Raw genomic sequence first — 26,626 nt, 5'->3', positions numbered from 1 at the left:
TTGTGTACAGTTCTGTCAGTGGACACAGTAGCAAATCCTCGCCAACCCAAACTTCTTCTCCAATGTTCTATTTACCGATGATTGTTCGTTCTCAAACAAAGGATATGTAAATACAAGGAACATGCATTATTGTTCCAGCGACAACCCACAACGGCTTAGACATGTGGAACATCAGCGTCAATGGAGAGTTAATGTCTGGTGTGGGATGCTTGGTACTACAATTATTGGCCCCTATTTCATCAGTGGTAGTCTAAATGGCACAGAATATGCCAACTTCCTCTGACGAATTCTTCCTCCTCTTCTGCATGAAGTGCAGCTAAGAACCAGAATGCTTATGTGGTATCAACACAATGGATGTCCAGCACATAATCCCTTGTGTGCACATCACGTTCTGAACCAAAGGTATCCTGTCAGATGGATTGGTCGAGGAGGAACAGTTACTTGGCCTGCTAGGTCTCCTGATTTAAATTCTCTGGACTTTTTTCTTTGGGGATGCATTAAAGACGTTGTCTATCGCGATATTCCAACAGCTCCAGAGGACATGCACGAACGCATCATGCTTGCTTATAATTCTCTTCAGCAGGCAACATTAGAAGCAGTAAATAATTCTTTCATTCAACGAGTGCACCAGTGTATTGGTGTCCATGGTCACCACTTTGAGTACCTATGAATGTTCTACTCTTTGGCAATGGTACAGGAGAGTCAAAGTCAATTTTGTGTTATGTTTTTACTGGGTGTTCACTTGTTTTCTCTTAACTTCAGCAAGTGGCCGAGTTTGTGATCTCAGGCTCAAAGTCAATTCTGTGTTATGTAATTAATAACGTTGTGTTTCAGTGAATGGTACACTGTGATACATTTTTAATAGGTCTTTAGGAGAGGAAATGAATTACTGAATAAAAAATACAGAGTGCCATTTAAAAAAGCTATCCTGCTGTTCATATCTTTGTAAAAAACAAAGCTACAACGAAGGCAATCATGCTGAGTGATGTCCCCCAATGGCTAAAGAACATTACAGTTATTTATGGTGGCGAAGATAAATGCGATACCCTGTATATACATAATATATATATGTATGTTTGCATGTTCATATGTATGTCTGTGTATGTATCTTCTTTGGCTACTATCTAATTTGTCTGCATGATCATTTATTTTAATAATTTTATATTGAGTGAACTCTTCAACTGAGTGCAAACTATTTTTTAGTAAATATTGTTTAAGAATTTTTTAAATTTGTAGAGATCCTTTATGTTTCTTATATCTTTTGATAGTTTTTATATATCGTTACTCCTTAATAAAACAGAGTGGTTTGGGTCTTTGCTTTATTCATTCCATCTGGTGACAATTAGTCGCTGTATCTGGTTTGACCATAATGTATGGAGCCGCTTATTGCATATTGTTCATTGTTTTGCTGTATGAAAACAGCAGTTTTAAATATCTATTCACTTGGGACTGTCTGGATACCTTGTTTTTTGACCAGTTCGATGCTGTGAGCCCTTCTGTGACTCTTGCTCGTTACTCTGATGGCTCGTTTTTGCAGTTTGAACACTTTTTCACATTCTGAACATTTGCACCCCACAATACTATCCTGTAACTGATAATATAATGTATGTGTGCAAAGAATGATGTCCTTAGCCATGAGCTATTACACCCTGTGGTTAATATTTGTAAGGCATAGCGTGCTGTGCTAATTCTTTTTTCAGTTACTCTGATATGTTCATTCCCACCCCATTTTAGTTGTTTATCAAAATGCATACCTAAAAATTTTGTGTCAGCAATATATTCTATGGTCTCATTATGTCTTCTGCATTTTGTTCAATTAGGTTTTTATTTATGTAGAACTTCTTGTTATTACTCTTTTTTACATTATCAGTTACTTCTTGTTATTTGATCAGTTGTGGACTGCCACGTGGCCTTTTAAGTATTTACTTCTAACATTTCTGGAGTCCTATCTTTAATTACGGTATTCCTGTCATCAGCAAATAACACTGGTTCTCCTTGTGTGGCCCATAGTAGGAAGTCAATAATGCAAATGAGTAACAGTATTGAGGGATCCTAACACGGCGTTGAGCGGCTCCCACTTTCAAATATTCTTGATCTGAAAGATGTTTCACCATACAATTTGAGCCATTTGAAATTTGGTATGGCTCTACCATCTCCACTCTGTCTGACCCCAACTACTTATTGGCAACCCACCGTGTTCCCAGTGCTTCGAATCTACCTAGCAGTACTTCACGATCGACTGTGTCAAATGCTTTACTGAGGTCTAGGAAAAAGCTTGTCACCTGTCCTCCTTTATCTTGGGCCTCTAAAAGTACTTTTGCAAATTTTGTTATAGCAGCTTCTGTTCCCTTTTCAGACATGAAACTAAACTGTTCTTTGCTCAAAAGTTGGTTTTTATTTAAATAATCCTCAACTCTGTTTATTGTAATAGTTTCTATCAGTTTTGGAAAAGAAGACAGTATCGTAATATCTAGGCAGTTACATTTAATCCCGCACGGTATATTTCAGTTGAAATCGTCTTGAATAGAGTGCCAGTAAAAATTCACACCACGCTTGTGCAAATACTTTCTGGCCTCCGAGGCGATGGTGAGGCGACGTATGTGCAAATTTTCATTGCTTGTGAAGTGCGGCTTCACGAGTTACACGACAAGGCGTTTTGTAATAATTGTCTTTAAGGTCGAAGTAAGTTTTCTTCATAAGATCTTTGCCTTTGCCGCACATGTGGTGATGCTGTGTTATGTTTACGTTTTGAATTGATTGCGAGCAGTGGACGAATGTGTCATTACCGTCACATTTGGATTGTTTTGCTTCCCGTTTACACAAGTTCGAAGTTTGAATAATGGTATGTTGAGTGTTAGCATACAGACATTTTATTTTACGAATTTTAAGGCTGCGAATAAATTAATCATATTCCCGAGCTATACAAGAATAAGTGCCCATCGTTTTCCTCCCGTGTAAATTAAATTTCGTAAGATTTCACGCAGCCTGTATTTGATTCCAACAGAGAGATATGTATAATTCTCTCCCGTTTATACAGTAGAATCTACATTGTGAAATGCAGCCCAGTTTAATCTTATTTTGGTCACATTTGAGAGGAACAAACTTTATTCATATCAGTATTGAAGTTGCCGAACAGAATTGATTGTTGTATTGAAAGTCGCATATTTAATTTTGTCTCTTTACCTGTACACTGGAAATCATTGTAAACGGTTTGTCAGGGTGCATTCGACACAATAGCAACTGTCTCATATTCGTTTCTTCACAATTCATGCAAATGTTGTACGGAACTGTAATTCAATTTTTATTTACTGATGACTACACAGCTGCTGTAATCTTAATTTTTCCTCTTGCGCAATGTGTTCTTACAAATGTGTATTTTATATTATCTACGGTGAACTGATCTTGTGGCTACATTTTTCTGTTGATACCATTCTGATGATACCATTGCAGGATTCATCCCATAAATTAGTGCGCAAAATGATGAGTGTCTTTTCAGCTTAGGGTCTTGTCTCAATGAAAGATTTGCAGACAGTGATTCAAGTCACATATAAGCTTATGTGTAGGACTCATATGTACGTTTTATTAAATAACTAACGTTGATTACCTGCTACTGAATAGCATGCCCCATCATTGAATGTAATATTTATTTTTTTCTTTCAAGGCTAAGAAGAAAATTGTAATGAAAGAGCAGCCAGTACACAAAGTAAAGAAGTCTGTGACAAAGAAGTCCTTGCCACATATCCTAAAACTAGATGACAAACCGAGAAGAATAAAAGGAGATCCAATTCAAAGGTCCATCAAGGACGTTAAAGATTTAGTAAATTCTATCCATAAGAGTGAAAATGTGGAACAGCAGAAAGCGACCGGTATTTCCCACAGTCAACAACAACAAGGTCGAACACCTATTCCAAAAGAAAAGCTACTGCGCTACAGCAGAGGTTCTGGAGTTGATAAAGACACTATAAAAACTAAAGTATGGAAGAAACGAATCAGTAAGCAGGAAAGGAAAATAGAATATGCAACAGAGCAAGCAGCAAGGGCAGAACTATTACTGACAGAGGACAGTGGGTGAGTGTAAATGTGTGTAGGCTATGGTATAGCCTTTTTTTTGGATTTCATGTGAAAGATAGCTCTGCAAGTATATTATGTACACTATATTATATGCAACAAAATATTCTTTCATCTTTTTAACGTCTTCTGAGGTATCACTTCATGAGATGTATTGTAAGTTATAATGTTGTGATGCTAATGGGAAGCTGTCTTGTAAATATCCATCTGGAGAGTTCAGTGTTTTAATGTCATCAGGTACATATTTTCTCTCATGAAATCAGAAGCAAATAATCCATCAGAGTTAAGAAATACTGATGATAGTTAGGTGTTGAGGGACTAAACAGTGAGGTTGTTAGTCCTAGACGTTGTAATGATGTTCGTAATTATAAAAGTAGAAGAAAAAAATGACCTTCAGTACTCAGCATTGAAATTGATGTTAGAAATGCTGCTAAGAAAGTGACACCAAAATATATTTAAATGCTTAGTTTAATTTAAAAATTAACTATATTTTTATTTATTTATTTATTTATTTGTTTCTTCAAAGGATCATCTCACAGTGATACACGTATGAGTTATCATGGTAGTATAACAAAAATCAATAGCTCAGAAATTAGATATAGGCCCTACACAGAATACTTACATATGCTCTATAAGAATAGGACAGGTGGTCAGGCATGGTTTTCATGAAGAAACCATTGCAGTATTACTTAATTTAGTTCAGAAGTATTACACAGTTGGTTGTTGCTTTGTTGTATGAATAGAGAGCTTAACATTGAGGTCATATCAGTACTTGCCCTTACTAAAAAAACTTAAAGACAGATGTGATTTAAATGTTTAAAACTGCATTCCAAAGTTGAAATATGGAATAGAAATATGATCCACTCCCACATTTTTAATCCCTTTCATTCACACTGAACCACATATGACAGGGTCAGCCATACTCATTTTATAATATCCATTATTATAATACATGTCCAATATCAGTACAGTAACTAAAATATCTACTTTGGGACTGAGAATGTCATACCATATTACTGGCAAACAATGAAGGAACTAACCACCCTGAAAACACCTTAAAATCTTAAACCTAACAGTCTCTGCAGAAGATCAGATGCTACACAGAGCCTTAATTATGACCACATTTGTGGATCGTCTCCTGAAATAGTGGGCAGGGCAGTTTGTAAGCTGGTAGCAGCCCTTTATCAATGACATGAAGCATGTTCTGTTAAAATGTGGATTACTGAAAATCTGTACACTGTTGGGTCTGCTCACCAAAGCTGAAATCCATCTGTCATAGGTCAGTACCCTTTCAGGAGTGATGTTAAAATTATTTCCTCCCACCTCATGGGCTAGGAAGAGCAACATCGTGTACATACCACTTATTTCACCTACTGCAGTGTGTTGATCCTCCTTACTAGTTACCCTATCGTCCACTGGCGTATGATCCTTTGGTTTAATAGCAAGGTGATTGCATGTATGTAAACAACACATTGTATAACTGAATGAAAGCTTCCCTGCCCCCACTGATAAAGAAGAGGGAATTGATTGACTGGACTTGTTTTTCTGCTGTATACATATGGTAGTCTGAAGAGCGGCTGGGAATCAGAGAAAATGAGAAATTTGGTATTATTATTACATCTCATCTGCCCCAATACATCTGCGTAGATACTCTGCAAGCCACTGTACGGCACATGGGGGAGGGTACCCTGTACCACTACTAGTCATTTCCTTTACTGTTCCACTCGCAAATATAACAAGGGAGAAATTACAGTCTATATGCCTCCGTATGAACCCTAGTTCCTCATATCTTATTTTCCTTGTCTTTAGGTACAGTGTATGTTGGATTGTTAGTGACAGTAGAACTGTTTTGCAGACAGCTTCAAATGCCATTTTTCCAAATTTTCTCAATAATGTTCCTTGAAAACAATGGCACCTTACCTCCAGGGATTTCCATTGAGATTCAAGTTCTCAAAGCATCTCAGTGACACGTGTTGTTCACATGTACAGGTAACAAATCCAGCAGCCCATCTCTGAATTGTTTCAATGTCTTCCTGTAATCTAACCTGTTATGGATCCCAAATACTCAAGCAGGCTCAAGAATAGGTCACACTAGCGACCTGTAAACGTCTCATTTACAGATGGACCACACTTTCCTAAAAGTCTCCCAACAAACCAAAGTCGACTGTTTGCCTTCCTTGGCACAATCCTCAATTGCTCATTCCATTTCATATCACTTCGCAACATTACGCCCAGATATTTAAACATTTTGACTGTGTCAAGCAGGACACTATTAATACTATATCCAAACATTACTCTCAAGATCTTAAATAATTCAGCATCAGATACTGTGAATACATTATTTAAGCAACTCTTGGAGTAATATTCGAGAAAAATGCAGAGCAGACTGTGGAGTTGTCTTGTTGAGGCTCATCGCTGTAAACTACAGCCTAGTTGAAGTGTTCAGAAAAAAAATCTGTAAAACATGGACTTTAAAATGTGGCCCATTTTGTTTGTACCCCAACAGATCTAAAATAATTCTGAGACTCCTACACATCCAAAATGGTGAACAACTCCACTATTGATTAAATCCAATAATAAGGTCTTCATTAAGAGTGTCTAGGTCCTGCTTAGAATGCGTCTTAACAGCCTTATTGTTCGCTCTCAGTTTACAATTATTCTGTCAGTTAGTGGGTGTGCAATGGTATGGATGAACTCATCTTATATGTCACTGTTGCCAGCTTAATCTCCTCATGCAAACAGTATGTATGATTTAAGATACATTATGTACAAACTGAGCATCTGTATTCAAGAAGGTTAATAAAAGTCTTAAAGAATAGAGCAGACATCATTGGTTTGCTCCACATGACCTGTGGCTGACACATTTTAGTATAGTCAAAGCCTTTATCCATTTAAATTGTTGAGGAATGGTAACAATGCATCTTGCAGAGGTTGGATCCAGAGATGTCACTGAACTTTTAAAATTGAGAAAAATGTCCCAGACTTTGGGCACAGGTCTCATCATCAGTACAACCAATGAGTAGCCATTGCAAGGTTGGAAGAGAAGCAAAATATAGTAAAAACCTCCATAAACAATGAACGGAAGATTTAACTGTGGCCGTAACTGAGTCACACTTCAAAAATAGATCCATGAGTGAGCCACTCGCATACTTGAATAATCACACCAACAGAAAATCATTGATCCCTTCTCACAGGCCATTCTGACCATTGCCCTGTGAGGCACAGACATGGAGAGCACCTGTCAGCTCACTAGCGGGAAGGCCCCCACAAAGAATGCAATTTTTAATTTAATAATAAAACACATAATTTATTTGAAAATTTCTAGTATTATTATGTCAATATGAAACTCAAAGACTGTCATTAAACATGAAACAAAATATCAGGAAAATGTCCTCCATGGCTTCGTCTGCTCACATCCACTCTGTGGACAAAATTTTCAGTGGCTCTGGTGCAAAGTTTCGCATGACCTTGATGCATGAAGCATCTAATTTCTGTCTTGAGTTGCGGGAAGGTTCATGGATTGTTCACATAAACACTAGATGTGACATGCTCCACGAAAAAATGTCACATGGTGTCAAATTACATGATCTCGGTGGCTAGTTCTGACCACCGTTGTGTGATATAAGATGTGCAGTGAATCGTTCACTCAGCAGCCTTGTTGTTTCGACGGCAGTGTGGCGGGTTGCACCATCCTGTTGGAACCACATATGTTCCACATTCAGTGTTTGGAATGCAGGCATAAAAACTATATTATCATTTGACAATAGCAATCACCAGTCACTGTCACTCTTTTTCCAGTCTCGTCTTCAAAAAGGTATGTCCCAATTAGTCTGTCAGCCCCTAACCTGCACCAAACAGTGACTCGTTCTGGTTAAAGACTCTTCTCACAGACCAAACAGTTTTGTTTATTCACATAATGATTAAGCTGGAAGAGTGCCTCGTCATTGAAGAGTATTTTCTTATGAGAATCAGTATCGAACTCCTGTTTTGTGAGTATGCAATTGGCAGATGTTTGACACTTTGGTAGGTCTGCCAGCTTCAGCTCTTGTTTCAGTTGGATTGTGAAAGGATCCAGATGCAATTATTTTGTTAAGATTTGATGCAAACTTCTTCTCGGAAGGGCTAAGTGTTTAGCACTGCGACAAATGGAATTTACTGGACTTGTAGTGTCACTCTCACTGATGAGAGTGAGGACGTTCAGCTAATTTGATGTTCACTGTTGATCCTGTATCTTCAGGTTTCCTTACCAGCTTCTGCACTGTTGACACGTTCGGCGCATTCACCTACCAAAAATTACACGGAGTCTTCGAACAGTCTCTGCAAGCATTCGCTGTACTTGAAATGCACTTTCAAAATGCATCACGTATCACTCTATTTTAGCTGATAACAATACACACAAATGCCAAATGACAGCGACAATTGCTAATCGCAATATCAACAGATGACAGTCGCTTAAATTTCAGGTCCACCAAGCTAACAAACTGAAAAAGGTGCTGAATTTAAAAACTGCATTCGTTTTTAATATATATGCTACGTACCAGGTAGCCCTTATTGTAAGCATATTTTGCATATGTGAACAATTTACCATGGGTGCAATGCTAGGGCAGTACAAAATGCAACTTGGCCATCTGACTGCCCACCACAGCGAATTGGTGTCCTGCTACCTGTGGGCTGACACTCAAGCTGGAACACTCCACTTTATCGAAAACAAAATCTGGAAAGAAAGAACTGTGTGAATATGTGTTGACATCCCCATAACCCCAATTTGTGGTGCTGTCTGAGGATGTTATGAAATAGTGTCTTAGACCCTTTTAAGATTGAAGATTATGCCTACAAGATGGTGTCTGCATTGGACACGCTGTAACATTGCCTCCTCCAGTAGAGTGAGCACCTTCTGAACCCACACTGAAAATGACTTAGTTCCTGTCATTCTAGGACCCAGTTCAGATGCTGGTTTACTGTATCACTAAACTTCTGTTTAGTTAACCCATTGATGTCAAAATTATTTTAAAATTTGTAGTGCCTTGAAATTTTTGGGGCAAGTACTAAAAAGTTATAAAACCACACATTTGAAATTTAAATTGATTCCCTCTGGCAAAAATAAAAATAATCACTCTCCTATAAATAAGACACAGGACACACGCAGTGTCCTATAAAGGAATCAGTCTTCTTTCAGCTTTTTCTCCTGTTTTACAGTTATATTCCACTTTATTTTTAAGAGAGAAATATTCCAAATAAAATACTCAATTTCAAAATGGGAATGACTGATTTAAACACTCAAATAACAAGAAAAATTATAAGAAATCCTTTATGAAAGTTAGTGGTTAGCTCCTAACTTGTCACATCAGCTATGCACGTCATAAACATGGGTAATTGTGATTATCTGTGAAAGTCAGTGATTAGAACCTATAGGCCCAGTGAGTTACACTTAATAAAAAATGTTGAATGTGATTATCATTGGTCGAAATGTTGGAAGACAAGTATTTATGGAAATTGATAATTAGACAGTACAATTATAGCCACATCACTTAGTGAAAAATGAGAAGTTTAATTACTTATCAAATTCTAGAATAAAAGCAGCACACAAAGTTGGGTTAAATTTTGGAGGCTTCCTTGGATAATTTTGGAGTAGACATTTCTTCTCTGCTTCTCACTCCTTTTTTTTCCAATAAAGTGACCTTTCCCAAGGAACGGCTCGCTCTCCAGAACTTTTTTCCGAGAGATGCTTCTTAATGCATTCTGCCTAATTTGCAGATATGAAGGTGGCAACGAGGCTTTTGTCCACCTGTGAGATACTTTGTTGTAGAACACATATATGTTTTCACTGCCTTTGTCAACCTTCATAATACAGATTGGCCAGTACTATTTTTTTCCATTAACTTCTAGTGTATGGTTTTACAAGAGCCATTCTTTGTGGTCTACGCTGCCCATACATTTTCTGTACTTACAAGATAAGGCTGTTGGATGAGCTTCTTTATGTGCTTTCTGTTATCTACAAACTAATATGAGAGGCTAAATTAGATTAAAATTTGTTGCCGTTGTCACACAGATGTCATTCCATTTAACCATGATGATTTGGTTGTTTGTCCCCAGATAGGAATCATAATATCCTTGACCTTCCTTTGCTAAGATATTGTCTGGTTCCAAAGAGCAATGAACAGTTTTTTCTGTCTTATTGTACTTGTGGCACAGTATCCCATTATCTTTTAGTTCTACAGACAGATCTTATAAACTATAAAATAATTACTGAAATAAGTGACATGACTGTTTGGGTCAACAACACACACTACCATTCATTTTCATTAATGACACATTAAAATTAAAAACAAATGCTATAGTACAGTTTACCTGGCACAAGCCAGTGAGAAGAATATAATTTCAACTCAGTTTTAAACATTTAAGTAATTTGTGGCTCAAAGGTTACTATTTTTCTCAGAATTTCAATTGTCTTGCACCATTTTACATTGTCGGACACTTTTCTAGGTCCACAAATCCTGTGAACATGTTTTGATTTTTCTTAAGTTTTGTTTCCATTATTAAGTGCTGTATCAGGGTGTGTCTTTACCTTTCCAAAATTGAAACTGATAGTCATCTCTAACAGGTGCTCAGTTTTCCTTTCTGTGCTTCTGTATATTGTACTATGTAGCAGCTTTTATACATGGCCTGTTAAGTTGATTATGTGATAATTCTCACTCTTATTTCCCCTTGTTTTCTTGTGCACTGTGTAGATGATGTTTTTCCAGAAGGTGATGCTATATCCTCAGACGCATAGATTCTACAAACCAAAATGAATAACCATTTGGTTACCGAATACCCCAATGATTTTAGAAGTTCCAAAGGCATCTTACATGTTCTTCTAAAGCTCCGTTTTGGCTGGAACACTGGATCTCCTGTCTCTTCTGAATCTTCTTCTGTCACCTCATCAGATAAGTCTTTCCCTCATAGAGGTCTACAGTGTACTGTTTCCACCTATAACAGCCCAAACTAAGGCAAGAGGGCTTGATGCTGTAAAGAGTGCCACTTGCAGAAGTAACGTGACACAGCGTAATGCCACAACATCTGATGGGTGCCAGTGCCTGCCTGTTGGTCTGTACCCACCTAGTTACTGAAACCGGGGACATTTTTGCACATGACAGATGTGACATTGCAGCAGAAGCACTACCACCACCAACAACAACAACAACCACAACCCATCCTTGGCATATATAAATATCGGCAGTCTGCTCAGGTAGGTCATTGATCAGTGAGTCATTGAGTTGGCATCCTACACGGTATTGACTTCCACTTAGAGGACACTCTGTTCCATCATCATCTTCACAGGACCACCTGTCAGGGGATTCTGCAGCTGCCTGATTGACCGAAGGTCAAATTGAGACACTCCGAGCCTGTAACCCATTAGGATGTTTGCTAGCACCATTCACCACCAGCCAGCAGTCTATGCTCTGTAAGCCATGATGATGTGCAACATCAGCCCTGACACAGTTCAGTCACTGGCCAGGGATATTTGCTACACAAGGTCACGCCATACCTCAAAACTACCCACTCTCTCCACTGTATTTAACAGTGGAATGCACATTGTCCTCTTAATGTTGCCACCCTTGCTTTTAATTTCATTGAAGGTTTTTGGCTATTTGATGTGTTGAATCAGTCTTCTTATGACCATTTCTTTTTCAATTTCATTACATTTTTCTTGCAGACTTTTTCCTTAGCTTCTCCACACTTGCAAATTATTAAAGTTTGTTTGCAGTTACCTTCCTTATAGGTATCTTCGTCTGTCCAACTTCTGTGATTTGTGATTGACCATTTGTTAGCAATGTTCAATCCGCGTCAGCTGAACTGTGCAGTGCAGTATTCATTATCACAGTGTCTACAACCTTAGAGAACTTGAAATTCACATCGTCATCCACAAGTACTTCCGTATACCATTTTTTTCCACATTGATTCTTCTGGACATTCCTCTTAAACTTCAGTTTACTCTTCATCATTATTAAATTGTGATTCAAGTTTATACCTGCTCCTGGCTAAATCTTACAATCCATTATCGGATTTCAGTATCTCTGTCTGACCCTGATAGTGATGCCTATTGACTGAGGATGATATGGCGATCAGTGAGTACCAATAGGGTCTTCTGAGATCTGTTTGGATAGTCTGACCATAATGTAAGCTGGCAGGAAACTTCCTGTGTCCATGAGCATTTTACAATTACACTCCCTCATCTTGTGATTCTTAAACAGAGTATTAACTATTACTAGCTGAAGTTTATTGCAGAACCATTTCTTTTTCTCACAAGACTTTCTTTCGTTTCTGACTGAGTGAGTCCAGTATTTATTGTCCTTAAAGTATTTTGTTGTGTAGAAATACTATCTATTGTATTGTACATACCTTTAATCATGTTTTATTGTGTGAAAAGGGAATGAATGTCTCATTTCTGATTCCACCCACAGTTCATTAGAAGATGAATAGTCAAGTTTATTTTCATATAATTTACAGAAATAGCCTCCAGTGGCTGCTTCTGGGTTGTTTCACATTCTGAAAAGCTCTCCATCACATTGGGAGCTATGGAACACACTGTGCGAATGAATGAGTGATGAAAAACATTCTGTGTGTATTAGTATTGCTTGTTGCAAAACAACAATTAGTTGTGTGTTTGCAGTTATCTGGTTCCTGATGAAGGAGAGGTAACTACGCAGTTTACGCAGAGCCAGATAGCAGCCTCAGTTGATATCACAAGTGCTACAAAGCATTTTGACCTTCAACTTCCTTTTGGATCTTACAGGTAATCACTGAAAACAGAATTATCTTGAGGTACTTATTTTCACAACAGCACTAACACTTATTTCTTCATATATAGGATGAGGTACAGTCGTAATGGTCGCTTTTTGTTGCTTGGTGGAAGGAGAGGTCATGTTGCAGCATTTGACTGGGTTACGAAGAAGCTGTTTTGTGAAATGAATGTAATGGAGGAAGTCTTTGACGTTCAGTAAGTGAAGCTACTAGCTATAAATAAGCCAATTGTAAACCTGGATTAAACAAGTTGTAAGCATGAGAAAGAACTTGTTAGACTTGTGCTACAAATGCTCATAGTTACTGTTAAAATGTTTTTCAAAAAATATTACTGAAGGTAACATTTATTCTTTTTATAATGATTATATGAGGGTGCACTAAAAAGCAAGGTGTCCAAATTTTTTATGTGAAAAATTTCAAAGGCTTCCAAAGAAAACAAATGTTATTAACATTCTACATCTTTACTTTTCATGACTGCATATTTGCAGCCCTCTGCCAATAGAAGTATCGGAATTAAAGCATATAACATGGCAGTGTGTAACGTAACTATGTTGGTGCATGGGAAACAGCATGCTGTAATCAAATTTTGAACTGAAAGGTTTGTTCAGACACAAAGCACCATCTTCCTCAGTGTGACAATGCCAGACCTTACACGAGTACTGTGACATTTACAACAGTCCAACATCTTAGGTTCACTGTCACCGATTATCATGTGTACAGTCCTGACTTGACCCCATTTGATTTTCATCTGTTTTCAAACTTAAAAGAACACCTTCAAGGACTTCACTTTGACAGTTAATGAAGGGGTGAAAGCAAAGGTGAGGTTGTGGCCCTGTCAACGAAGTCAAACCTTCCACAGTGACAATGTCAACAAACTGGTCTCTCATTGAAAGAAATGTGTTCTTCCCAGGGTGACTATGTTGAGAAATTAATAAGTATACATGAACAATAAAGATGTACAATGTTGATAATACTTGTTTTATTTAGAAACTTTCATGAATTTTCCCGTAAAAAATTCAGAGGCAGGACTTTTCAGCACATCTCGTAAGGTACTTCACCACAAAAGTTTTGTTTTGGGCCCTATTTATAAAAGCAGCAGCTTAATGTTCTTGCCTAATCATAACTACTTTGCAGTTGCTGTTCAAGAAAATTGGTTAGTTGATGGATAGGGCCTATATTTAGTTTTGTGTATTTTCAGTTTAGCATTACATTTATGATTCCGCAGTGTTTCCCGTTAGATGAAAATCTAGTCAGGAATGAGTACTTTTTTGTACCCATTTTCTAGCAGCTAGTATTTCAGAAAAGTCCACAAATTAATTTTTGCAGTTCTGTAGGTTCAACTAGGTACCAACGTCACTGCTCAGCAACCTCTAAGGAAGGTAGAATGTGAAGGAGACAGTAACCCCTCCCACTTTAAAATATAGAGGAGAAAGGCAACAACTGACTTATCATGGACTGATGTGTGAAGGATAGGAACATGTAACAGGAAACAGTATTCACACTAGCTTTCTAGCTCTTGCTCTTGTTCTTTTTCTAATAAAAGCACACGCAACTACACAGGCGCCTGTGGCCGCAGGTGTGTACATGTGGTTGAAGTGTGATTGATTGTACTTCTACTAGAAAAAGAGCAAGAGCTTGAAAGCCACTGTGAATTCTGTTTCCTGTTAAATATTATTGTGTTCCACACATCAGTTTGCTATAGATGGACTGTTGCCTTTCTCTTATTTTGTGTGTTGTGCCTTTCTCTTATTTTGTGTGGTGTTCCATCTACAAGGTGTACAACATTGCTTCTGCCATTTTTCCCCCAGCATTTGAGGCTTTAATGAAACAAATTCATTACACATATCATTCAAAGTATATTCCATCGCTGCTCACTACTTTCTCCCATCTTTTGGGCAGTGCACTAATCCTGTGTCGAAAAAATTGTTCATCTTTTGAAGTGATCCATGAATCAATCCAATTAGTGACTTCTCCATGAGATCGGAAGTGTTGGTCAGCCAGGCCATGTGCCATTGATCTAAACAGATGATAGTCAGAAGGAACAATGTCTGGAGAATACAGCAGGTGGGGTAGGACTTACCATTCTAACGTTTCCAAGCATGTTTTGTTCTCTTTTGCAACGTGGGGGTCGAACGTTTGTCATGCTGCAAAATCACTTTATCGTGCCTCTCACTGTATTGCAGCCATTTGTCTTTTAATGCTCTGCTCAAACACATTAATTGCGTTCGATAACGAGCACCTGTGATTGTTTCACTTGGTTTTAATACCTTCTAGTACAGGATGCCGAGCTGGTCCCACCAAATGCAGAGCATGATGTTGTAGCCATGAATGTTCAGTTTGGCTGTCAACGCGGAAGCATGGCCAGGATATCCCCATGATTTTTTGCATTTAGGGTTATCGTAATTAGCCCATTTTTCGTCCTCGGTCACAACGTGATTCAGAAATCCCTTCCGTTTTTGCCTCTGAAGCAACTGTTCACAAACACACAAATGCCATTCGATGTCTCTTGGGTTCAGCTCACACGGGACCCAAGTTCCTTCTTTCTGAATCATGCCCATAGCCTTGAGAGCTTTTGAAATTGCTTGCTTTGTCATTCCCACTAATCGTCCCAATTATTCTTGAGTTTGACACGAGTCTTCACTAAGCAATGTCTCCAGTTCTGCATCTCTATGCTGGTCTACGATGTTAAAATCACCGTTCTTGAAGCATTGAAACCACTCGTGACACGTTCCTTCGCTAATGGCGTCCTTACCATACGTACTTGACAGCATTCGATGAGATTCAGCTGCTCTTTTCTTCATATTGAAACAAAACAGTAACACCTCCTGCAGATGATGAGAATTAGGCTCATAAATTGATATTTTCAATCAGAAACAGCTTTCTGATGCAGACACAAATTGACTAATGTTTGAATGAGGTTATGTTGACCGAGGTCCAAGCTAATTGCCTGACATCTGCAATTTGTTTCTTTCGACCACTACTCACCGTTGTCGCCACCTGTCGGAAAATGGCGGAGGCAAAGTTGTACACCTTGTAGGAATGTCCATTATTGTGTTAATTATGTAATGCAATTGTAACATATTACAGTGATATATTTAATGATCAAAATTGGAGTTAACACAGTTGATTTAGCTGTTTTACACATTCTTTGTGACCCAAATACTTATGAAGCAAATGTGATTTTATGTAAAAGGTGGCTGCATATAGAAACAATGTTTGCTGTTGCACAGAAGAATTGGGTGTACATATATGACAACCAAGGTATAGAATTACACTGTCTGAAGAATTTACACCACGTTCTAAGGATGGAGTTCCTGCCATACCACTTCCTGCTGGCTACCAGTGTGAGTATTCTTACATTTCTTGCTTATACCTTACTTCTGGCTGTGGAATGCTGTAGGTAGAATATAAATATAATGGATGGAGTTAAGATAACAGCTCAGCTATAATTGAAGTGTTGAATTGTCAACAGACGCATCGACGGGACTGAGACTGTTGCTGTCAGACAAATACTTCTTCAGGGGTAATAGAATACATAAAACCTGTGCGGCTATAGCGTGCACAGATTGACTTTCTTTGTCATTTCAGACAGCATTTGTGTATTATTAAGAGAAATTGCTAGAACTATATTATGGAAGGACAGTGAATGATCAGCATCTTTCCTGCTCTTTGTGATTTATTCACTTGATTATGAATGGCACAATGGCAGAAAGATTAACACATTGACAGTGCACAAGTTGTATATTCATACATACAAAAAATAATTAGCCAGGTGTAAAACTGTTTATTAATATTTCTTTTTCGTAAGAATGAGCAGTAGATTTTAATTGAATATGGTGTGTTCGCTGACACTCACTCTCTCTCTCTCTCTCTCTCTCTCTCTCTCTCTCTCTCTCTCTCTCTCTCTCTCTCTCTCTCACACACACACACACACACACACACACACACACACACACACACACACACGGCTGTGCCCCTATATGGTGCCACCAGGTTGTGTTGGGTGAGGTTGAGAGGAGGATTAGGGTTGTGTGGTTAGTGGCTTGGAGAGAGACAGCTGGTTTGATGGCTAGGAATGGGAAGGGAGAGATGGCAGCTACATGGGCTAGGCATGTGATGCGTGGTTGTCAGTTGGTGGGGAGCGGCACATACTGATGGTGACTTGGAGTCATGCATTGGGAGGGGGTGACAAGAACTGTTTGGTGCAGATATTGGGACAGTGGGTTACCAGAAATTGAGGCTCGGACAGTTACAGGAGCAAAGGATGTCTTGTAAGGATAACTCTCAAATATGCAGTTCAGAGAAGCTGATGATGATGATAAGGACCTGCAACATAATTGATATATAACATGGTTGCTTACACTGATGGCCCAGCCTCTGGTTGGATAGGATAAGCCTGTGACAGAGCTGGAGTGGATTGGGCAGGTATTGCACCATGGTCTACCACAAAGATATTACCATAGTGGGAAGAGGGTGGGAGTTGAAGTGGCGTAGGGATGGGTTAAGATGTTGTATAGGGTGGGTGGATGATGAAACACCATTTTAGAATGGGTGGGAAGGATCTTGGATTGAATATCTCTCATGGCATGACGAGAGATATTCAGAGCCTGGGCAGAGGATACTGTTCAGTTGTTCCAGTCCAGGGTAATACTGGGTGACAAGAGGCACTCCTTTGCAACTGATTCTTGGACATGATGGGAGGATTGGGTGTATGTAAAGATATGGAATGGGGAATACATTCGTGGACTAGGTTTAGGGGGGTTTTACCTGTCTATGAAGGCCTTTACGTGAGCTTCACCATATTGGGCAAGGGAGTTTTCGTCACTGCAGATATGTTGCCCACAGGTGGCTAGACTGTATGGGAGGGATTTTTTGGTGGGGGAAGGATGGCAGCTTTCAAAATGCAGGTACTTTTGGCTAATAGGATTAATGTGGACAGAACTGTGGATGGACTCATTAGAGGGGTGGAGGTCAATATCAAAAAATGTTGTACATTGGGTAGAGGAGGACCAGGTGATGCAGACAGGAGAAAAGGTGTTGGGATCGTGAAGTAATGAGTACAGGGTGTCTTGGCCCTGAATCCAAATCATGAAGATATCATCAATGAACATAATACAGACAAAGGGTTGGGAGTTTCAGAGGCTAGGAAGGTTTCCTGTAGAAGGCCCATAAACAGTTTGCCACAGGAGTTTGTCATGCAGGATCCACTTGCTGTCCCCATGTCACATTCAGCAAGTGCCACTCCCCACTGCCCCGACAACAGTGCGTCAGATGTCTAGCAAATATATCTGCCACCCCTCCCCCCTGCACGCCTAGCTGCCAAACCAGGCATCTCCCTCCAAGCTGCCAGCCAACCAGCCCCAGTCACTCTCCCTGCCTCCTGCCTCTCTCTTGCTCTACCCACCCCACCTAACACAACCCCTGTCACAGCCCGTCTACTTGTCGAAGTGAAGCACTGGCACTGTTCGTTCATCCTGGACCATGTAAGGGCATGTGCATGCATGTATGTGTGCGTGCATGCGGATGCGCGCGAGTGTGCTTATCGATGACTAAATGCTTCTGCTTTTTGGTGAGTGGTCTCCTTTAATACAAAGGTGTTTGCATTCTATCAGAACTTTCTTGCAACATTTTTACTTTCTGTACAATGTATTTGATGCTCTTCTTCTGTTTAATTTCAGAGTGAAGAAGGATACCTTGCATGGTTAGATGTTTCCATTGGAAAGATAATTTCTCGATATAATGCAAGGCTAGGAAGGCTTAATATAATGACACAAAATCCATACAATGCTGTCCTTTGTTTAGGGCATTCGAAAGGTGAGCATCTGAGCTAACAATAATGTTTTTCCAGCACAGTTTCCAAATTACTTTTGTTTCCTCAAGGCTTTTAAGATTTGTGTAAGTGCATATTTATATTTGGAAGAATTGTTTGTAGGTATATTGGATAGTTGCCTGTTTTACCCTATACTCCCACAGAAAAGTAACTGTGCCATTTCATACTCTGTGCTTACCTGCTAGCTTTTTGGATGCTTCAAAAACTGGTGCATTTGTATTAACACATATGGAAAATAACTCCATTGGAGACACATACCACCTTAAGATGTTCTGAATGTAGTAGTAACTATATTCCTCTTGTCAGCTCCAGCATAGAACAGCAATTAAGAAGGATTTGAAGCAGTGCACGCCCCATGACAGCAATGTTCCATGCACCTGTTCTGAACTCTGTGAGTCGAACTGACGATATAAGCCTTCCCATGTTGACATAGAATTTTATATAAGCCACGCTTGCTAAGTCACAAAACCAACTTTCACAGAGCTGTGTTGTGGCCTAATCTTGGAAGGTGAATGGAACACACTCTTAATGTTAAAACTCCTCAAAATTCTTAGAGTCTTAAATGATATGCCCCCCCACATAAGGAATAAAGGCCACAGATCTATGCCCTATTCATGCACCTTCAGGGATGGTCCAAACTCCATAACCCGATGAATCTGCTTATAAGAGTATCCATTTTCCATAGAAACAACCATCAAATACACAAGTTCTTAGGTTAAACTCTCTGCATCAAAAATGGCATTGCTCTGCATAGCAGAGTCCTAAGGAAGCCACTTCCTTGGTATGGTGGATGGCAATTCTCAGCATGCAGACACCGATCAGTGTGTGTCTGTTTTCAGTGAACACTATGTCCCATAGTACCATCTGTTGTTTTGTAAACCATGACGTCCAAGAATGGAAGCATCCCATCACTTTCAACCTACATGGTATATTTAATGCCGGGATGAAGACAGTTAAGTGGTCCAAAAATCTGTTGAGAGCAGCATGTCCATGTGGCCAGACGAAAAATGTATCATCTTCATACCTCCAGAAGCATGTTTGTTTCAAAGCTGAAGTCCTTAGTATCATATCCTCAAAGCCCTCCATGAATAAGCTGGCAACAATGGATGATAAAGGACTACCCATAGCTATTTTGTCATTCTGTTCTAAAATGTTGCCGTTAAAGGAAAAATACGTGGATGTCAGCATATGACGACAGAGCTTCACCAACTCTTCATCCAGCCAAGCACTGATAAGAAAACACATCTGTTTTACCTGTAGACAGCTGGATATTGTTTTCAGAGATTTATTTTACTTCCATTTGGCTTGTCATCACAGTTTTCAAGAGACATAGGGGAGTGGGTTGATGGTTCCACATGGGCACTATTGGACTGGGGACATAGTGCCCTTACCAAACAGTCTTCGAGATTTGAACGTCTTCTTTCTCATCCTACAGCATCAGAAGAAATAAACTTCAACACACTGTTATTAATCTTTCTAGTAAGGTGTTGGACATGACCAAAGTTTTGGTGTTGTAGAAAGGTTTAAATTTTGCTCCCACTCCATAGAGACCTCCTGTCGCAGAATTTATCTGCTCTGTAGAACAAACAATACCACACCTCCCTGAGAACCAGATGGAAGAAATAAGGCAAGAAGTGTCCCACACATTACATTGGGCTCAGCCACCGTGGGATGACATCTCTTCTGGAGAGACAGTGGCAATTCGTTCCCGTAGGAATGATGAGGATGTAGTAGTGTACCAGCTGACAAAGGGAATGCCATGGGTGTGATGACACAGGAAGATTACATCCTTAAAAATAAATTTACTGCTCAGTGACCTGGCTTACAGAGAACTGTCTAGTGACCCAACAGAAAGGATTAGGAACAAGACATTTTCAGTTTTGAAAAAGAGCTCATTGTCCAAAGATTTACGTAAGAAACTTCATACTGGTGCTGCTGTTCTGCTTAGGTTGTATGGTCTGCCTAAGTTACCTAAGGAAGGGATCCCTGTGTGCCCTATTGTTAGTAATTTGAATGCACCCACTTATAACCTGGTGAAGTATTTAACATCTGTTCCAGCCCATATGTTGGCACATGTGAACACCATATCTCCAGTTCAGTGGATTTTATTTGATGATTGAAATTTTTGAGGCTGGGTCCTTCGGATTTATTATTGAGTTTTGATGTGGTATCTCTATTTACACGAGTCCCTCTGCAAGAGTCCCAGAGCTTGAGTAGTGAGAAACTGGATTAAGAGTTGGTGAAGCTTTGTCGTCACATGCTGAAATCCACATATTTTTCATGTAACAGCAACATTTTTGAGCAGAATGACAAAATAGCTGTTGGTAGTCCTTTATCATCCATTGTTGCCAACTTATTCATGGAGGACTTTGAGAATATGGCACTGGAACATTGGTTTTGCAACCAATGTGCTTCTGGAGGTATGTAGATAATAACTTTTTCATCTGGCCACATGGACGTGATGCTCTCAACAGATTTTTGGACCACTTCAACTGTCTTCATCCCAGCATAAAATTTACTATTTAGGTTGAAAGGAATGGGATGCTTCCATTCTTGGATGTCATCATTTACAAAACAACAGATGGTACTCTGGGACTAGTGTTCACCGAAACCCAACACACGCTGCTCGGTATCCGTGTGCTTAGAGTTGCCATCCACCATACCAACACAGTGGTGTCCTTAGGACTCTGTACGCTCAGCATAAGCCATTTCTGATGCAGAGAGTTTAACCCAAGAACTAGCACATTTGATGGCTGTTTTTAAGGAAAATGGATACTCTGAGGAGCAGGCTTGGACCATCCCCAGAGGTGCATGAATAGGATCGTAGTTCTGTGGCCATTATTCCTTATTCTGGGGGCATATCATTTAAAATTGGAAGAATTTTAAGGAATTTTAACATTAAGAGTGTGTGCCGTCCACTTTCCATGCTTAGGGCACAACTCGTCTCTGTGGAAGATGATTTGGGGCTTAAGAAGCCTGGCTTATATAAAACCCCATGTTGATATGGGAAGGTTTACCTCAGCCATTGGATTTGCACATTGAGGCCAGGTGCATGGAACATTGCCGTCATACGAAGCTACAACTGGAAAAATTGGCAGTAGCAGTACATTTTTTAAACGAGGGACAAGGGATGAAGTTTGACAAAACTGTGTAGTTGCCAACACATCCAGCTTTTGGAACAGTGTTTATAAAGAGGCAATAGAAATTAGGTTGGCAGATAATTTGGTTAATTGAGTCAATGGGTTTCCTCTTAGCAGGACGTGGAACCCTGCACTATTCCGCATCAAAACAGAACGTTCTTCAGTGCAGCCAGTCCGAATGTTCGAAAATAGTCTCGTGAATGTGATATATCGTTGCTGCTGGTATTCTACTAAGGTCGGCGCCATCTGCCACGTCTCGGAGGGCAGCAGCTGTGGTGTGCAGTACATGTGCTGTGTACGGTACGGAGGCCTATATTGATTTGCAGCCTTGGCATCAGTTCTCAGCAGCATCAGGAGCATTCTGAAGATGATGAGCAGTTGGATTGTCGAAATATTGAATCGAGTTAATGTTAGGCCGGCAGCAAACCCGAAGAGAATTTCAAGACTTATTACTCCAGGAAAGCCTACAAAGTCACAAAAGTCCCCTGGATTTGGCAGAAAAACACCCCTGAATTTGGCAAAAAAGAAGTAACAATGAATTTGTTTAAAAAAAAACACCGAATTTGGTGAAATGGAAACCACCACCAAATTTGTTAAAAACTTGTCCGAAAGAACAGATGCCATCTTCATATAAATATATATATATATATATATATATATATATATATATATATATATATATATATATATATATAATAGAGGGAAACATTCCACGTGGGAAAAATTATATATAAAAACAAAGATGAGGTGACTTACCGAACGAAAGCACTGGCAGGTCGATAGACACACAAACAAACACAAACATACACACAAAATTCAAGCTTTCGCAACAAACTGTTGCCTCATCAGGAAAGAGGGAAGGAGAGGGAAAGACGAAAGGATGTGGGTTTTAAGGGAGAGGGTAAGGAGTCATTCCAATCCCGGGAGTGGACAGACTTACCTTAGGGGGAAAAAAGGACGGGTATACACTCGCGCACACACACACACATTCATCCACACATATACAGACACAAGCAGACATATTTAAAGACGAAGAGTTTGGGCAGTGATGTCAGTCGAGGCAGAAGTGCAGGGCCAAAGATGTTGTTGAATGACAGGTGAGATATGAGTGGCGGCAACTTGAAATGAGCGGAGATTGAGGCCTGGTGGATAACGGGAAGAGAGGATATATTGAAGAGCAAGTTGCCATCTCCGGAGTTCGGATAGGTTGGTGTTAGTGGGAAGTATCCAGATAACCCGGACGGTGTAACACTGTGCCAAGATGTGCTGGCCGTGCACCAAGGCATGTTTAGCCACAGGGTGATCCTCATTACCAACAAACACTGTCTGCCTGTGTCCATTCATGCGAATGGACAGTTTGTTGCTGGTCATTCCCACATAGAATGCGTCACAGTGTAGGCAGGTCAGTTGGTAGATCACGTGGGTGCTTTCACACGTGGCTCTGCCTTTGATCGTGTACTCCTTCCGGGTTACAGGACTGGAGTAGGTGGTGGTGGGAGGGTGCATGGGACAGGTTTTACACCAGGGGCGGTTACAAGGGTAGGAGCCAGAGGGTAGGGAAAGTGGTTTGGGGATTTCATAGGGATGAACTAAGAGGTTACGAAGGTTAGGTGGACGGCGGAAAGACACTCTTGGTGGAGTGGGGAGGATTTCATGAAGGATGGATCTCATTTCAGGGCAGGATTTGAGGAAGTCGTATCCCTGCTGGAGAGCCACATTCAGAATCTGATCCAGTCCCGGAAAGTATCCTGTCACAAGTGGGGCACTTTTGTGGTTTCTGTGGGAGGTTCTGGGTTTGAGAGGATGAGGAAGTGGCTCTGGTTATTTGCTTCTGTACCAGGTCGGGAGGGTAGTTGCGGGATGCGAAAGCTGTTGTCAGGTTGTTGGTGTAATGCTTCAGGGATTCCGGACTGGAGCAGATTCGTTTGCCACGAGGACCTAGACTGTAGGGAAGGGACCGTTTGATGTGGAATGGGTGGCAGCTGTCGTAATGGAGGTACCGTTGCTTGTTGGTGGGTTTGATGTGGACGGACGTGTGAAGCTGGCCATTGGACAGGTGGAGGTCAACATCAAGGAAAGTGGCATGGGATTTGGAGTAGGACCAGGTGAATCTGATGGAACCAAAGGAGTTGAGGTTGGAGAGGAAATTCTGGAGTTCTTCTTCACTGTGAGTCCAGATCATGAAGATGTCATCAAACAATCTGTACCAAACTTTGGGTTGGCAGGCCTGGGTAGCCAAGAAGGCTTCCTCTAAGCGACCCATGAATAGGTTGGCTTACGAAGGGGCCATCCTGGTACCCATGGCTGTTCCCTTTAATTGTTGGTATGTCTGGCCTTCAAAAGTGAAGAAGTTGTGGGTCAGGATGAAGCTGGCTAAGGTAATGAGGAAAGAGGTTTTAGGTAGGGTGGCAGGTGATCGGCGTGAAAGGAAGTGCTCCATCGCAGCGAGGCCCTGGACATGCGGGATATTTGTGTATAAGGAAGTGGCATCAATGGTTACAAGGATGGTTTCTGGGGGTAACGGATTGGGTAAGGATTCCAGGCGTTCGAGAAAGTGGTTGGTGTCTTTGATGAAGGATGGGAGACTGCACGTAATGGGTTGAAGGTGTTGAGCTACGTAGGCAGAGATACATTCTTTGGGGGCTTGTTAACCAGCTACAATGGGGCGGCCGGGATGATTGGGTTTGTGAATTTTAGGTAGAAGGTAGGGGTGCGGGGTGTCGGTGGGGTCAGGAGGTTGATGGAGTCAGGTGAAAGGTTTTGTAGGGGGCCTAAGGTTCTGATGATTCCTTGAAGCTCTGCCTGGACATCAGGAATGGGATTACCTTGGCAAACTTTGTATGTGGTGTTGTCTGAAAGCTGATGCAGTCCCTCAGCCACATACTCCCGACGATCAAGTACCACGGTCGTGGAACCCTTGTCCGCCGGAAGAATGACGATGGATCGGTCAGCCTTCAGATCACGGATAGCCTGGGCTTCAGCAGTGGTGATGTTGGGAGTAGGATTAAGGTTTTTTAAGAAGGATTGAGAGGCAAGGCTGGAAGTCAGAAATTCCTGGAAGGTTTGGAGAGGGTGAATTTGAGGAAGAGGAGGTGGGTCCCGCTGTGACGGAGGACAGAACTATTCCAGGCAGGGTTCAATTTGGATAGTGTCTTGGGGAGTTGGATCATTAGGGGTAGGATTAGGATCATTTTTCTTCGTGGCAAAGTGATACTTCCAGCAGAGAGTACGAGTGTAGGACAGTAAATATTTGACGAGGGCTGTTTGGTTGAATCTGGGAGTGGGGCTGAAGGTGAGGCCTTTGGATAGGACAGAGGTTCAGATTGGGAGAGAGGTTTGGAGGAAAGGTTAACTACTGAATTAGGGTGTTGTGGTGCCAGATTGTGTTGATTGGGATTTTGATGTTTTGGAGGGAGTGGAGCTGGAAGTGGGAGACTGAGTAGATGGGAGAGACTGGGTTTGTGTGCAATGAGAGGTGGTTGAGGTTTGCTGGAAAGGTTGTGAAGGGTGAGTGAGTTGCCTTTCCGGAGGTGGGAAACCAGGAGATTGGATAGTTTTTTGAGGTGAGGGGTGGCATGCTGTTCTAATTTGCGGTTGGCCTGTTGGAGGATGCTCTGAATAGCCAGTGTGGATGTGGGAGAGGAAAGATTGAGGACTTTTATTAAGGATAGGAGTTGACGGGTGTGTTCATTGGCTGAGTTGATGTGTAGGTGAAGGATTAGGTGGGTGAGGGCAATGGATTGTTCAGTTTGGAACTGGTATAGGGACTGATGGAAAGAAGGGTTGCAGCCAGAGATGGGAACTTTAAGTGTGAGGCCTTTCGGGGTTATGCCAAATATCCGGGCCGTGGTACTTGATCGTCGGGAGTATGTGGCTGAGGGACTGCATCAGCTTTCAGACAACACCGCATACAAAGTTTGCCAAGGTAAACCCATTCCTGATGTCCAGGTGGAGCTTCAAGGAATCATCAGAACCTTAGGCCCCCTACAAAGCCTTTCACCTGACTCCATCAACCTCCTGACCCCACCGACACCCCGCACCCCTACCTTCTACCTAAAATTCACAAACCCAATCATCCCGGCCGCCCCATTGTAGCTGGTTACCAAGCCCCCACAGAACGTATCTCTGCCTACGTAGCTCAACACCTTCAACCCATTACGTGCAGTCTCCCATCCTTCATCAAAGACACCAACCACTTTTCGAACGCCTGGAATCCTTACCCAATCCGTTACCCCCAGAAACCATCCTTGTAACCATTGATGCCACTTCCTTATACACAAATATCCCGCACGTCCAGGGCCTCGCTGCGATGGAGCACTTCCTTTCACGCCACCCTACCTAAAACCTCTTTCCTCATTACCTGACCCACAACTTCTTCACTTTTGAAGGCCAGACATACCAACAATTAAAGGGAACAGCCATGGGTACCAGGATGGCCCCTTCGTACGCCAACCTATTCATGGGTCGCTTAGAGGAAGCCTTCTTGGTTACCCAGGCCTGCCAACCCAAAGTTTGGGTCAGATTTTTTGATGACATCTTCATGATCTGGACTCACAGTGAAGAAGAACTCCAGAATTTCCTCTCCAACCTCAACTCCTTTGGTTCCATCAGATTCACCTGGTCCTACTCCAAATCCCATGCCACTTTCCTTGATGTTGACCTCCACCTGTCCAATGGCCAGCTTCACACGTCCGTCCACATCAAACCCACCAACAAGCAACAGTACCTCCATTACGACAGCTGCCACCCATTCCACATCAAACGGTCCCTTCCCTACAGTCTAGGTCTTCGTGGCAAACGAATC

General features: G+C 40.9%; 1 protein-coding gene across 1 annotated transcript in view; it reads left to right on the top strand.

Moving 5' to 3' along the window:
* The first annotated feature begins 2,708 nt into the window (after window positions 1-2,708).
* Window positions 2,709-26,626, top strand: part of LOC124795972 (WD repeat-containing protein 46) — a 64,857-nt gene continuing 40,939 nt past the window's right edge. The window contains exons 1-6 of the mRNA XM_047260057.1: window positions 2,709-2,842; window positions 3,662-4,068; window positions 12,722-12,844; window positions 12,920-13,048; window positions 16,046-16,196; window positions 18,531-18,666. Coding sequence (XP_047116013.1) covers window positions 2,840-2,842; window positions 3,662-4,068; window positions 12,722-12,844; window positions 12,920-13,048; window positions 16,046-16,196; window positions 18,531-18,666 — 949 coding nt within the window. The 5' untranslated portion in view covers window positions 2,709-2,839. The remainder of the gene's footprint in view (window positions 2,843-3,661; window positions 4,069-12,721; window positions 12,845-12,919; window positions 13,049-16,045; window positions 16,197-18,530; window positions 18,667-26,626) is intronic.

This window comes from Schistocerca piceifrons, chromosome 1 (genome assembly GCF_021461385.2).
Source record: "Schistocerca piceifrons isolate TAMUIC-IGC-003096 chromosome 1, iqSchPice1.1, whole genome shotgun sequence".
NCBI lineage: Eukaryota > Metazoa > Arthropoda > Insecta > Orthoptera > Acrididae > Schistocerca > Schistocerca piceifrons.
The sequence above is the reverse complement of the archived record's forward strand: the minus strand, read 5'-3'. Positions and strand labels throughout refer to the sequence as shown.